General features: G+C 41.2%; 1 protein-coding gene across 6 annotated transcripts in view; it reads right to left on the bottom strand.

Annotated features, from left to right (window-relative positions):
- Positions 1–16,001, bottom strand: part of KIF9 (kinesin family member 9) — a 51,217-nt gene continuing 35,216 nt past the window's right edge. For all 6 annotated transcript variants that reach the window (XM_070492945.1, XM_070492946.1, XM_070492947.1 and 3 more), the window contains 4 exons: positions 15,068–15,244; positions 14,637–14,752; positions 14,122–14,226; positions 1–407 (listed from right to left, as the gene is read on the bottom strand). In XM_070492945.1, coding sequence (XP_070349046.1) covers positions 357–407; positions 14,122–14,226; positions 14,637–14,752; positions 15,068–15,244 — 449 coding nt within the window. In that variant the 3' untranslated portion in view covers positions 1–356. The remainder of the gene's footprint in view (positions 408–14,121; positions 14,227–14,636; positions 14,753–15,067; positions 15,245–16,001) is intronic.

The following is a 16,001-nucleotide window of genomic DNA, read 5'->3' as shown; positions in this document are numbered from 1 at the left end:
TACTTTTTCACTTTTTTACTGGGGACTCAATTCTGACCCCACCTGTACACAGGGAAGACATCCTCACAGACAGGAAATAAAGTTCTTGGATGAGCACTAAAAGTCCAGACTAGAAAGTGATTTTATCCTTTCCCTGCACCAAAGCCAGTAAACTGAAACCAAAAGTATTCTGAGAAGATAAGCAAGGGTGTCCTTAGAAGGACGTTCCTCCCGGCAGGCAGGTCATTGTGTGTTCTGGGCTGGGCCCCAGCCTTGCAGCAGAGTGGTTGGAGCTCTGAGCAGGTGGTTTAGCAGCTCCACTAGAGCAGGCAGGAGTTGCTGGGGGTCTTGTCCTTCAAGGCACTGGCAATGAGTCTTCATTTTCTCTGTGTCTGCTGGAGACCCATCATGGTTTTCAAATATTTGTGCTTGACATAGAAGAGAAAACAAGAATTGATTAGGAGGTACAGACTTAACAGACACTCAGAAGCCATGCCACTTACATCCACCCCATCATTCTTTCTGCAAACATCTCAGTTTTGGGACAAGGATTCCCTTTGACTAGCTCCACTTCTATGAGAAATAATGTTTCAATCAATCCCTTTCATTCTTTCATCCTAAAGAAAGTGTGTAAAACTGTTTTACAATGGTATGGCAGTCATTTTAAAAGGAGACATTCATATTTCAAGGGTCTACTTGAAAGTTTCTGACAAGAATCAGGTTCAAAAAGCAAAGAATCTCCAGAGGGGTGGGGGCCCATGTTACTCCGAAGGGCCCTGCCTCTGCAAATCAACTAGATGTTCATGAACTCTACCCATTTAATGCATGACTAGGCTCTCAGAAAGCAGATGGAAAAAGTGAGCTGAAACAGAAACAGCAGGCAGTAAAGTAGCAAATGCTAAAACCAACTTGGAATATGGAGATGAATCCTAGATTTCCCACATGATGGGGGAACTGAAATTGACGCTCCCACATTAAGCTGGGAGCTTTCTTCCCCCAATTTTTTTACTGTAGTAAAATACACATAATATAAAATTTACCATCTTAACTATTTTTACGTGTACATTTCAGTGATATTAAATATATTCATAACGTTGCATAATCATCACCACCATCCATCTCCATAACTCTTTTCATTTGGTAAAACTGAAACTCTATACCCACTAAACAATAACTCCTCGTTCCCCCACACTCCAGCCCCTGACAACCACCATCCTATTTTCTGTCTAAGATTTTGACTACTCTAAGTACCTCATATAAGTGGAATCATATAGTATTTGTTTTCGTGTGTGTATGACTGGCTGATTTCATTTAATATAATGACCTCAAGGTTCCTCCTTGTAGCATGTGTCAGAATTTCCTCCCCTTTTGAGGCTGAATAATATCCTGTTGTACATTTATACCTTTTGCTTATCCATTCATCTATTGATGGACACTTGGGTTGCTTCCACATTTTAGCTATCATGAATAATACTGCTAGGAACATGGGTGTACAAACATCTCTTTGGGACCCTGCTTTCAATTCTTTGGGGCACATACCCAGAAGTAGAATTGCTGGATCATATGGTAATTCTATTTTTAATTTTTTGGGAAACCACCATACTGTTTTCCACAGCAACTGTACCATTTTTTTTCAATTTTTTTAATGTGGTAAAATACATATAACATAAAATTTACCATCTTACCCATTTTAAGTGTACAGTTCAGTGGTATTAAATACATTCATAATGTTGCACAACCATCACCACCATCCATCTCCATAACTCTTTTCAACATCCCAAACTGAAACTCCATACCCATTAAACAATAACTCCCCATTCACCCAGACCCTGGCAATCACCATTCTATTTCTTGTCTGTATGATTTTGACTACTCTAAGCATCTCATGTAAGTGGAATCATATAGTATTTGTCTTTTTGTGACAGGCTTATTTCACTTAGTGGTGGTACCATTTTACAATCCTACCAACAGCACATAAAGTTTCCAATTGTTCTACATCCTTGCCAACACTTGTCATTTTCTGTTTTTTTGACAGTAGCCATCCTAATGGGTGTAAGGTGGTATCTCACCATAGTTTTGATTTGCATTTCTCTAATGACCTGTAATGTTGAACATCTTTTCATGTGCTTATTGTCCATTTGTATATATTCTTTGGAGAAATGTCTATTCAAATCTTTTGCCCATTTTTGAACAGAGTTTTGTTTCTTGGGTGTTGAGTTTTAGGAGTTCTCTATATATCCTGGATATTAATCCCTTACCAAGTTGGAATTCTTGAAGGAGTTTAAAATGTTCCTGCATTGGTAATGTCCTGCGGCTAACCGCAAAAGCAAGCGAAAACCTTTTCAGGAGGAAACTAATTGCAGCTTATGCACTCAGAACTCCTAGAGCTTAAGGTTAATCAAATACGAACTTATGATTTAAACACACATACACACACATGGATAAAAGCCACTATGAGGGAGATTCAATAAAATGGGAAACATTTGGCCTTGAAAAATCTGATCCAATATATTTCATATATAAAAATGTATATAAAAGGTTTAAATGAATAGAAGATAGAATCGTTCAAATGCAACATCTGCATAAAAAGTTTGTTCATGGGCATGTCTTAAACATAAAAAATGTTCAATGCAGAGAGCTCTTCCAGAGATTGAGGGATGGCAGGAGAATATAATATAGACTTGCAGAAATGCAAGATTTCTCTGTTGAATGATTTATAATTGAAATGTTTATTTGAGACTTTGAAAGTAAATAAAGAAAATGCAAGGTTTGTCTGGAATATAAAGAGAGAAATTCATGGTACTAACCATGCAAATCATTTTGGTTTACCTGTTTTATGATCTTGAAGTACTTTATGCCAGTTGAAGCAAGTTTAAAATAACTTACAATAAGCAATAAGATTTTTGAAGGTCTTTCTCCAAAACCAAAGACCTTTGGTCCTCTTATTCAAAATGCAGGATGACCTTAACCAACTGAGGAAAATTAACCTCACCAATAATGAACAAAGCAAGATCAAGTGCCTCCTATTATGTACTGAATGTTTGTGTTCCCCTGAAACACTTATGGTGAAGCCTTGATCCTCAATGTGATGGTATTTAGAGGTGGGACCTTTGGGAGGTAATTAGGTGTAGATGAAGTCATGAGGGTGGAGCTCTCATGATGGGATTAGTGCCCTTATAAAAAGAGGAAGAGAGAAGTGACATCAGCATCATGGCAGAGTGAGCTCTTCTCTTAGTCTCTCCCCCCAACATACAACAAAACGGACATTCATAAATCAACAGAGGACATCCACACAACACAATAGATGTCTGAGAGATCCACACAGCCATACATCTGAAGGTGGTAGTGCTGGACCCCCGGGGAGGCAGTGGAAGGAGGTATGCAGATCTCCTCTCCCTCCCCAGCAGCAGCAATCTAAGGTGCAGGACCCCAAGTGGCAGTCAGTGCACAACTCTGAGAGGAGAAGGGAGAAAAGGCAGCCCTCCATGAGAACACCTTCACTCTTGGAGTTGCCTCCCAGCCTGTGGGAATGCTCCACACCAAGGCAGCTAAGCAACCCCAAGGGCACCCTCCCAAGCTGATCAGCCCAAGCAGGGAGCCAGTGAATGCAGAATGGGAACGTGGGTGGAAAAGAAGGTGTCCCCTCTCCCCTCATCCCACCTGGCACATCAGCTCTGGTCAGCCAGAGCAGGGGATCTCTGCTAAAGCACCTGTGCCTATGTGTGTAAAGCAGCAGCAGCCAGACACAGAAAGCCATATCAGCACAGCTTCCAACAGACTGGTACAATTGCCAGGGGGTGTGGCAGGCTCAGCAAACACAGCCCCTGCCTCCTCAGTGGTGACAGGTGGAATCCTCAACCAGATACTACCACTATGCAATGGCAAAAGTCCACCCCATCAAACAACATGAAGAAATATATTAACTCTCCAGACCAGAAGGAAAATGACAAGTAACCAGAAACCAATCCTGAAGTCGCAGAAATTTACAGTGTAAATGACAGAGAATTCAAAATAGTTATCATAAAGAAGCTCAACAAGTTACAAGAAAACTCAGAAAGACAGTTCAATGAATTCAGGAATAAAATTAATGAGCAGAGGGAATTCTTCACAAAATAAATTGAAACAAACAAACAAAAAACCCAATCAGAAATGTTGGAGATGAAGAACACAATGGATGAGATTTTTTACAATTTGGAATCCTTAAAAAACAGAGCTGATATTATGGAGGACAGAATTAGTAATTTAGAGGACAGAAATATAGACATGTTTCAGGTGAAGAAGTAGAGAGAGAACTAACACTAAAAATAAATGAAGAAATTCTCCAAGAAATATCTGACTCAATTAGGAAATGCAACATAAGGATTATGGGTATTCTAGAGGTAGAGGAGAGGGAGAATGGAGCAGAGAGCTTCTTCAAAGAAATAAGAGCTGATGGGCTGGCCCCATGGATGAGTGGTTAAGTTTGTGCACTCTGCTTAGGCGGCTCAGGGTTTCTCTGGTTTGGATCCTGGGCACAGACATGGCACCACTCACAAGGCCACGTTGAGGCAGCATCCCACATGCTAGAAGGACCCACAACTAAATTATACAGCTATGTGCTGGGGGGATTTTGGGAGAAAAAGCAGAAAAAAAAAAAAGAAGATTGGCAACAGTTGTTAGCTCAGGTGCTGATCTTTAAAAAAAAAAAAAAAAAAAAAAAGAATAGCTGAGAACTTACCAAACTTGGACTTGAACTTATCAAACACATAAATGAAGCTAAGAGAACTCCTACTTACACCAATGTAAAAAAAACCTTCTCCAAGGAATATATTAGTAAAACTGGCAAAAGTCAATGACAAGGAAAAAATATTAAGGGCAGCAAGACAGAAGAAAATAACCTACAAAGGAACCCCTATCAGGCTTTCAGTGAAATTCTCAGCAAAAATCTTACAGGCTAGGAGAGAGTGGACTGAAATATTCAAATACTGAAATACAAAAACTTTGAACGGAGAATATTCTATCCAGTGAAACTATGCTTCAGATACGATGGAGGAATAAAAACTTTCCCAGATAGGGGCTGGCCCAGTGGCACAGTGGTTAAGTTCACATGTTCCACTTTTGTGGCCTGGGGTTCGCCAGTGCATATCCCAGGTGAGGACCTACGCACCTCTTGGCAAGCCATGCATGGCAGGTGTCCCACATATAAAGTAGAGGAAGATGGGCACAAATGTTAGCTCAGGGCCAGTCTTCCTCAGCAAAAAAGAGGAGGGTTGGCAGCAGTGTTAGCTCAGGGCTAATCTTCCTCAAAAATAGATAAATAAGTAAAAACAAAAAAACCCCAACATTATACAAAAAAAACTTTCCCAGGTAAACAAAAGCTGAGGGAGTTCATTGCCACAATGTTCCCCCTACAAGAAATGATCAAGAATGTGCTCATATCTGAAAAAAAAAAAGGGTTTTCAAAGCCTTGAGCAAGGAGATAACTAGACAAAATCAGAAAACTGCAGCTCTCTATCAGAACAGGTTAGCAAACACTCAATTATAACAGTAAAGATAAATGGGAAGGAAAGCATTAAAAATAACTATAGTCACTTCACTTTAATCACAAACTCACAACACAAAACAGAATAAGTTGTGACAACAATGACTTAGATGGGGAAGAGGAAAGGGATGGAAATTGCTCAGGCTAAGGTCACAAGAGGCTATCAGAAAATGGTCTGTCTCATCTACGAGATCTTTATACAGACTTCATGATAACTACTAAACAAAAAATCAAAACAGAGACACAAATGATTAATAACGAGAAAACTGAGAAATCCATCATAGCAAACCACCAAACTGAATTGGCAGTTGGAAATACATAGGACGAAAAACAAGAGAAATACAGAACAACCAGAAAACAAGTGATAACAGGGCACTACTAAGCCCTCATATATCAATAATCACTGTGAACGTAAATGAATTGAATTCTCCAACCAAAAGACACAGAGTGGCTGAGTGGATTAAAAAGAAGACCCCAGAATATGCTGCTACCAGGAAACACATCTCAGCTGTAAAGACAAACACAGGCTTAGAATGAAGGCATGGAAAATGATACTCCAAGCTAATGGAAAAGAAAGCAGGTGCTGCTATACTTATATCAGATAAAGTAGACTTTAAGATGAAAGGGACAATGAGAGATAAACAGGGGCATTATATAATGATTAAAGGGACACTCCACCAAGAGGACATAACACTTATAAATACATATGCACCTAACATAGGAGTGTCAAAGTACATAAAATAACTATTTACAGACCTAAAAGGAGAAATTAACAGCAAAACAACAATAGTAGGGGACCTTAACACCCCACTTACATCAATAGATAGATCATCCAGACAGAAATTCAACAAAGAAATAATGGAATTAAATGAAAAACTAGACCAGATATATATATATATATATAGAACACTCCATACAAAAGCAACAGAATACATATTCTTCTCAATTGCACATGGATCACCCTCAAAGATAGACCATATGTTGGGAAACAAGGCAAGCTTGAATAAATTTAAGAAGATTTAAATCATATCAAGCATCTTTTCCAACTATAATGCTATGAAACTAGAAATAAACTACAATAAAAAAGCTGGGAAAAGGACAAATATGTGAAGACTAAACAACACGCTTCTGAACAACCAATGAATCATTGAAGAAATTAAAGGAGAAATTAAAAACTATCTGGAGACAACTGAAAATGAAAATACATCATACAAATTCATATGGGATGCAGCAAAAGTGGTCCTAAGAGGGAAATTCATAGCAATATAGGCCCATCTTAACAAACAAGACAAATCTTAAGTAAGTAATCTTAAACTGCACCTAACAGAACTAGAAAAAGAAGAACAGACAAATCCCAAAGTCAGCAGAAGGAGGGAAATAATAAAAATTAGAGCAGAAATAAATGAAATTGGAACAACAAAAAAAAACAGTAGATAGGATCAATGAAACTAAGAGCTGGTTCTTTGAGAAGATAGACAAAATTGACAAACCCTTAGCCAGATTCACTAAAAAAAAAGAGAGAACCCTCCAATAGATAAAATTAGAAAAAGGAGAAATTACAATGGATACCACAGAAATACAAAGGATTATAAAAGAATACTATTAAAAACTATATGCCAAAAAAATGGACAATCTAGAAGAAATGGGTAAATTCTTAGATTCATACAACCTCCTAAAACTGAATCAAGAAGAAATAGAGAATCTGAATTAAACCAATCACAAGTAAAGAGATTGAAACAGTCATCAAAAACCTCCCCAAGGGGCTGGCCTGATGGTGTAGTGGTTAAGTTCACACACACTCTGCTTCAGTGGCCCAGTGTTTGCAGGTTTGGATCCTGGGCACAGACCTACACACTACTCATTAAGCCATGCTGTGGTGGCATCCCACATACAAAAAATAGAGGAAGATTGGCATAGATGTTAGCTCAGGGCCACTCTTCCTCAAGCAAAAAGAGGAAGATAGGCTATAGATGTTAGCTCAGGGACAATCTTCCTCACACACAAAGACAAAAAAACAAAACTCCCCCAAAATAAAAGTCCAGGACTTTTCTACCAAACATTCAAAGAAGATTTAACACCTATCCTTCTCAAATTATTCCAAAAAATTGATGAAGATGGAACACTTCCTAATTCGTTCTATGAGGCCAACATCACCCTGATCTCTAAGCTAGACAAGGACAACACAAAGAAGGAAAATTACAGGTCAATGTAGCTGATGAACATAAATGCAAAAATTCTCAACAAAACATTGGCAAACTGGATACAGCAATACATTGAAAGGATCATACACCATGATCAGCTAGGATTTATAACAGGGATGCAGGGATGGTTCAACATCCTCAAATCAATGAATGTGATAGACCAAATTAACAAAATGAGGTGTAAAAACCACATAAGTATCTCACTAGATGCAGAAAAAGCATTTGACAAGATCTAACATCCATTTATGATAAAAACTCTCAATAAAATGGATATAGAAGGAAAGTACCTCAATGCAATGAAGGCAATATATGACAAACCCACAACCAACACCATACCCAATGGTGAAAAACTGAACGCCATCCCTCTGAGAACAGGAACAAGACAAGGGTGCCCACTCTCACCATTCTTATTCAACATAGTACTGGAAGTTTGGCCAGAGAAATTAGGCAAGAAAAAGAAATAAAAGGTATCTAAATTGGCAAGGGAGAAGTGAAACTCTTGCTGTTTGCAGATGACATAATTCTATATATAGAAAACCCTAAAGAATCCATCAGAAAACTGTTAGAAATAATCAACTACTACAGCAAAGTTGCAGGGCACAAAACCAACTTACAAAAATCAGTTGCGTTTCTACACTCTAATAATGAACTAACAGAGAGAGAACTCAAGAATACAATCCAATTTACAATTGCAACAAAAGGAATAAAATGTCTAGGAATAAATTTAACCAAGAAAGTGAAAGACTCATACAATGAAAACTGTAAGATATTATTGAAAGAAATCGATGACGACATAAAGAAATGGAAAGATATTCCATGCTCATGGATTGGAAGAATAAACATAGTTAAAATGCTCATATTACCTAAAGAATCTACATATTCAATGCAATCCCAATCAGAATCCCAATGACATTCCTCACAGAAAGAGAACACGGAATCCTAAAATACATATGGGGCAACAAAAGGCCCCAAGTAGCTAAAGCAATCCTGAGAAAAAAGAACAAAGCTGGAGGCATCACAATCCCTGACTTCAAAATATACTACAAAGCTAAAGTAATCAAAACAGCATGGTACTGGCACAGAAACACACACACAAATCAATGGAACAGAACTGAAAGCCCAGAAATAAAACCACACATCTACAGACAGCTAATCTTCAACAAAGGAGCCAAGAAATACAATGGAGAAAGGAAAGTCTCTTCAATAAATGGTGTTGGGAAAACTGGACAGCCACATGCAAGAAAATGAAAGTAAGCCATTATCTTACACCATACACAAAAATTAACTCAAAATAGATTAAAGTCTTGACGGTAGGATGTGAAACCATAACACTCCTAGAAGAAAATATAGGTAGCACACTCTTCGACATCGGTCTTAGAAGCATCTTTTCAAATATCATGTCTACTCAGGCAAGGGAAACAAAAGAAAAAATAAACAAATGGGGCTATATCAGATTAACGAGCTTCTCCAAGGCAACGGAAACCAGGTAAAAAATGAAAAGACAACCAACCAACGGAAGAAAATACTTGCAAATCATCTATCTGACGAGGGGTTAATCTCTCAAATATATAAAGAACTCATAAAACTCAACAACAAAAAACCAAACAACTCAATCAAAAAATAGGCAGAGGATATGAACAGACATTTTTCAAAACAAGATATACAGATAGCCAACGGGCACAGGAAAAGATGATCAACTTCACTACTTATTAGGGAAATGCAAATCAAAACTACAATGAGACATGATCTTACATCTGTTAGAATGGCTATAATTACCAAGACAAAAAAATTACAAATGTTGGAGAGGATGTGGAATATACTAAAACTCACTGATTTGTACACTTTAATTGGGTGAATGTATCATATGTAAATTATATCTCAAAGATGTAAAAAGAGCATGAAATAAGAGTTTATAAAAAATGACCAAACATATTTGAAGGAGAACCAAGTAGAATTTTTAGATAGAGCTCACGATGGCATTAACAAAGTGGAATAGGAATCCTAAATAAATTATCCAAAGTACAGCTGAGGAGCTGTATGAAATGACAGAGATGAGGAGCTGGAAGAAATGACAGAGATTTTAAGAGACAGAGAGGACGGAATGAGAAAGTCTAACACACATCTAATCAGAATCCTAGGAAAGAGAAAAGGAAGAAAAGGGAGGCAGTATTCAAAAAGATAATGGCTCCAATATCCCTTCATGATAAAAATACTCAACGACTTAGGTACAGAAGAGAACTTTTTCAACCTGATAAAGGGAAGGTTTTAAGAAAGAACTTCAAAGTATGCTACTCAAAGCATAATCCTGGCCTGAGCAGCATGGGCATCATCTGGGAGCTTATTAGAAATGCAGATCTCAGACTCTGCCTTAGACCTGTTGCATCAGAATCTGCATGTGAACAGCCTGATGATTCATGCGCACAGCACAAGGTGAGAAGTATTGCTCTAAGGTTCTTTTTTCTAAGTAAACCCCACTGCTGACATCATATTTAATGGTGAAAGAATTAATACCTTCTCCCTAAGATCAGGGATAAAACAAGGATGTCCACTTTCACCGCTTATATTCAACACTGTACTGGAGGTTCTAGCCAGGGAAATTAGGAAAGAAAAAGATATAAATGGTATCCAGATTGGAAAGGAAGAAGTAAAACTATTTCTATTTGTAGATGCCATGATCTTGTATATAGAAAATCCTAAGGAGTCCACTAAAAAATTATTCGAATTAATAAATGAGTTTTTTAAGACTGCAGAATACATCAATACACAAAAATCAAATGTATTTCTATACACATGCAATGAACAATCCAAAAATGAAATTAAGAAAACAATTCCATCATAATAGCATCAAAAAGAATAAAATACTTAGAAATAAATTTAATAAAAGAGGTGCAAAACTTATACTTTGAAAACTATGAAACATCGCTGAAAGAAATTAAGACTTAAATAAATAGAAAGATAGCCTGTGTTCACAGATTTGAAGACTTAATATTGTTAAGATGGCGATACTCCCCAAAGCAATCTATAGATCCAATACAACCCCTATTCAGCTGGATTCTTTGCATAAATTGACAAGCTGGTCCTAAAATTTGTATGGAAATGCAAGGGACCCAGAATAGCCAAAACAATCTTGAAAAAGAACAAAGTTGGAGGATTCATACTTTGCAACTTCAAAACTAAATACAAATCTAGAGTAATCAAGATGGTGTAGTACTGGCATAAGGATACATATAGATCAATGAACAGAAGTGAGAGTTCGAAAATAAACCCTCACATTTATGGTCAATTGGATTTCAACAAAAGGTGCCAAGACAATTTAATGGAGAAAGAATCACTTTCTCAACAATTGGTGCTGGGAAAACTGGATATCCACAAGCAAAGGAGTAAAGTTGGACCCCTACCTCACACCATGTGCCCCTTCCTCTGAGTCCAGCAGGGGCAGGTCTCTCTGTGGCTGGAGAAGGAAGCCCCTGCATGGTAGTCACAGTCAAATGATCTTGAAGCTGGGCTGCCTAGGCCTACTTTCCCCTACTCCATTCTCTCCCAAATGATCTGGGAGAGCCCTGCCTACCCACAGAGAGATTTTCATGAACAATTCTGAGTGAGCTCTTTGGAGTGAGGCAATGGGGTCCATGGGAGCAGAGTGGCCAGGGTCTCCTTCCCCAACCAAAGTAGTTCGGTTCCAGCAAACCTTTCCAGAGGGGCAAGGCTGTCCACTGAGCTGGACCTCCCTCCAGGGGCCAGGGTTAATAAAGCTTGATGCTCACAGATAAGGCTAAGTGGTGCCTGGGTAAAGCCATCCTCTCTCCTGCCTAAAGGAGTGGGCCCAGGCAGCTGGAGTGGGCAGGTGACCCTGCCCCAAGCCATAGCTGATTGGACCAAGAATGTACACTTAACCCAAGAAGAGTCAATTACACTCTCCCTCCAGAAAGACATAAAGTAAGTAGTCAGGTGATACTGGACATGGGGCTGGGAAGTCCTAGAAAATAAGGGCAAGCCTGGGCTGAGACTGGGGCTAGAAATTGAGAGGTGGTGTAGGGAGAACAGATAGGGAAATAGCAGATCTCAGGGAGAAGCTAAGGCCAAGTCTGGAGGGAATAAGGCCTGGAGGGAGAGGAGCCTGGGGTGTGCTTGCTGTGGATGAGCTCTGTGGTCTGCTTCTCAAAGTGTGGTCCTGGACTAACAGCCTGGGCATCATCTGAGCACTTATCAGAACTTCAGATCTCAGGCTCTACCCTAGACCTGCTGCATCTGAATCTGCAACCTAACAAGACCCCTGGTGATTCATGTGCACAGCACAGGGTAAGAAAGGCTAGTCCATGGCACCTGCAGAATTCGTGTTAACAGATCCTTTCACTCAAGCTTCTTTGAGTGGGCTTCAGCTCCTCATAGCCAACAAGGTCAGTAAAGGTGTCAGCTTAACTAAAAATGTGAAGAATGGGGGCTGGCCCCTTGGCCGAGTGGTTAAGTTCGCGCACTCCGTATCAGGCGGCCCAGTGTTTCGTTAGTTCGAATCCTGGGCGCGGACATGGCACTGCTCATCAGACCACGCTGAGGCAGCGTCCCACATGCCACAACTAGAAGAACCCACAACGAAGAATACACAACTATGTACCGGGGGGCTTTGGGGAGAAAAAAGAAAAAATAAAATCTTTAAAAAAAAAAAATGTGAAGAATGAACTCAATCAGAGGAAAGTCTTTTGAATTATGACGCAAAACGTAGAAGACAAGAAAGAAAAGACTGGTACACTTGATTTCATAAAAATCAACAAAATAACTACAAAAAAACATAAGTAGAGCCAAAAGACAAATGACAAACAGGGAAAAATATTTGCAACTCATATCATAAAGAGCTAATCTCTCCAATATCTGAAGAGATCCTACAAATTTGTAAGAAAAAGACCAACAACCAATAGAAAAATGGGCAAAAATATGAACAGGCAGTTTGCAGGAAAAGGAAACATTTGAAAAAAAGCTCAACTTCACTCATAATAAGAGAAATGCAAATTAAAGCTACATCGAGAGACCATTCTTCACCTTTCAGATTGGAAAAAAATGAATAGTGGGATAATACTTCTTACGGTGAGGCTTGGGCAACAAGCATCCCATATACCCTCCTGTGGGAGTGCTGATGGTTCCAGCTCCTGACACTATCCATCAAAAGTACAAACGTCCTTTTGACCAAGAAATTCACTTCTACAAATCTACCATTAACACATATTCACTTATGTGTGAATTCACATTTGTACAAGGTTAATTATCACAGCAATATTTACAACACACTCTTTTTTTTGGTGAGGAAGATTGGCCCTGAGCTAACATTTGTTGCCAATCTTCCTCTTTTTGCTTGAGGAAGATTGTCCCTGAGCTAACACCCATGCCAATCTTCCTTTATTTTTTTTGTGTGTGGGACACTGCCACAGCATGGCTTGATGAGTGGTATATAGGTCCATGCCTGAGATACAAACCTGTGAACCCCAGGCTGCTGAAGTGGAGCACATGAACTTAACCACTACACCACCAGGCCAGCCCCATCACAGCAGTATTTCTAATAGTAAAGAAATGGAACCTCCTAAATATCCCTCAATATGAGATGAGTTAAATAAACTGTGATATATCCTTGCAATGGAATACTACTATGCAGCTGTGAAAAAGAACACAGACGCTCCCATGGGTTAACATGGATATACTATTAAGTGGAAAAAGCAAGATGCAGAACTATATGAAGAGGGAATACTAGAAACAAGTGACAGGGCTTCCCTGTCAGAGGGGATTGATGAGAGCTGGGCCGATGAGATCTCGTATTTGTCCTTTCACGCTTTTTAATGTTTAAACGGAATGTATCACCTACTGAAATATAAATAAATACAACAAAAATATTTTTAAAAGGATGAACTCACTAGGGCAGTGACCCCATGTGCATCTGCCACCTACTGCATAAGAACTGCCTCCGGGCACAGAGAAGTACACAGGAAACAGGCCCTCTGTGTTCTGGCTCCAGGCTGGGTCTTGACAGAGTGGAGACTCTCTGCTCCAGTCCAACCTGCTCAAGGAGTACAGGACCAGGCTTGGCCCACGGCTGACACTGGGTCTAGCCACCTGTGTAGGGTGGCCCTCATTGGAGAGGTCCTCCCCAACAGGCTGTGACCTCAGGGGATCCCCAAGCCCTGTCCTGAGCTGTGAACCACACATGGGCTGGCTTAGCACTCACCAGCCATGGGCAGGCCTGGAAATGTGGGACCCCTACTGGGTCCAGCCCAGTCCCAGGACTCTGGAGTTGGCAGAAGATACCCACTGACTCTGGGTGACTCCAGATCTCCCTGGGCTGGCATATTCCTCTTCCATCTCTCTGAAGTGAGGAGTGTCCTACTAATGAGGTCCCTGAGGCCCCACCTTCATGGAGACATCAACCCCCAGAGTTACCTTCTGTTCCGTTTTGACTTTGGCATTGTAGAAGGAGATGGAATCAGGGCCCTCGGGCAGCATTGTCTGCTGCAGCTGGCTGAACTTGTCCTGGTCATCTTCTCCCTAGGGGAGGCCCAACTCAGCTCAGTCCCTTCAGCCTGGCATTGTCAAAATCTACCCTGACAAGGCCTATGGTGGGCATCCTCAGGGCAGCCCCTCACTAGGTTTGCAAACCCCCACCAAGTGTAGGTCACAACTCCCAGCCCCAAGTTTGCCAGCATTATCACGCCCTGTAACTGCCACCTCGGAAGGATGAGCCACCCAAGAAGGGAAGCAGTAAGTAGTGTTTTCTGTGTCCCCATCATCAATAACTGGGGAGAGACCTGTACCTGCCCACCTGCCTGGGCTGGCTATGGGAGGGGCTGGGAGCAGCCCATACACTGCCACGTTTGTGGAGAGAACAGAGGACAAGGGGTACTGATCACTGCCCTGTGCTCATCCATCAGCCCCACCCCTGCCCTTGTGCCACTCACCAGAGACATGATCCTGCTGACAGGTATCATGCCCGGTCTGATGCTGCTACCCGGCTTTAGTGCCACCTGCATGTCCTCAGGGATGAAGAAGGACTCATTGTACCAGATGTCAAATTCTGCAAGGAAGTAGGAAGACAGCACTGTGAGGTGTGGAGGAGTCCCTGAGGAAGCAGGTACAGGCTGTGTGTGCCTGTCTGTCTGTTTTGTGCCTGTCACAGGTTCACCCTCTGTTCACTTCCTGCTCCAGGGTCTCACCCTTTCCCATCATCATCTCCTGCCCTTACAGTCCTGGAAACACACATCCGAAGCCCCTGCCTAGCCCCTGCCTCTGCCAGAGAGAAGCTCTGAAACCACTCCTAGAGCCCAGGCAGTGGCCCTGCCCTGTGCCTTCTGGGACCTCAGGTGGCCCCCAACTTTCCCAAATGGCGCACCTGTGAGCAGGCGGTGGCGACACTGATCCACCAGGTGCTGGCAGTACTGGATCTCTGCCCTGAGGTCACGCAGGTCTTGATACTCAGTACGGTACTGCTTCTTGAGGTCTTTGAGCTTCAGGATCAGCAGGAACTCCTCCTCATCAATGATCATCAGCCCCTGGTTCTCATACTCACCTGCAGTGGAATGGATGTCAGGGAATGAGGTGCCCACCTAGGAGGGCAGGGAGGCATTCCAGAGAGAGGGGACGGTGCTGGCAACACATGAAGACAGGAGACCAGGGGAAGGGCTGGAGCGTGGCATAGGGGTGGGCAAAGCACAAGGAGCACCAGGGGCAGGGAGAGGGAGCTCAGATCAGAGGGCCACACTGGCATTCTTAGGACAAATAGGAGGGGTGGGCAGAGGAGAGGGTAGAGATAGCCCATGCTCCCTGCTTATTTTGATCATAAACACATCAGCCAAAGATATTCAGTAAGCACGACAATTATACTGATGTTTACCTTTTTAGTAAATTATGTACACAAACTGCTATCACTGGCTAGTACCACAAGGCACTTGGGTAAAGTTCCTCATTAATAACAGTGGATGTAAACCCACATTTTGAATTGTCTCCTTGATGACTTCAATATTCTCTAGCTACTTTCTTGTTAGAGATGATAGATGTCTGTATCACACTGAGTGGCCGTCAGAGGGCTCCAGGAGGAGAGTGGTCAGTTGTGCTATCAGGCATCTCCTCCACTCATGGTCTTTTTTCACGGACCTTTTATTTTAAGGCCTGTCAGTTTGATGAGGGTTGTTAGGTTAAGACAAAATAACACAGTCTGTGGAGTCCACTGCCCACAGCACCTTGAAAGCTCAGCAAAGGTGTCATGTCAACCCAACCAGGGTGTGGGGCTTCCACCCCCAGGACCTCTGGCAAGTGAGTCTTGTGTG

This window comes from Equus asinus, chromosome 21 (genome assembly GCF_041296235.1).
Source record: "Equus asinus isolate D_3611 breed Donkey chromosome 21, EquAss-T2T_v2, whole genome shotgun sequence".
Classification (NCBI taxonomy): domain Eukaryota; kingdom Metazoa; phylum Chordata; class Mammalia; order Perissodactyla; family Equidae; genus Equus; species Equus asinus.
Note: the sequence above shows the minus strand (reverse complement) of the source record. Positions and strands in the feature narration are given on the sequence as shown.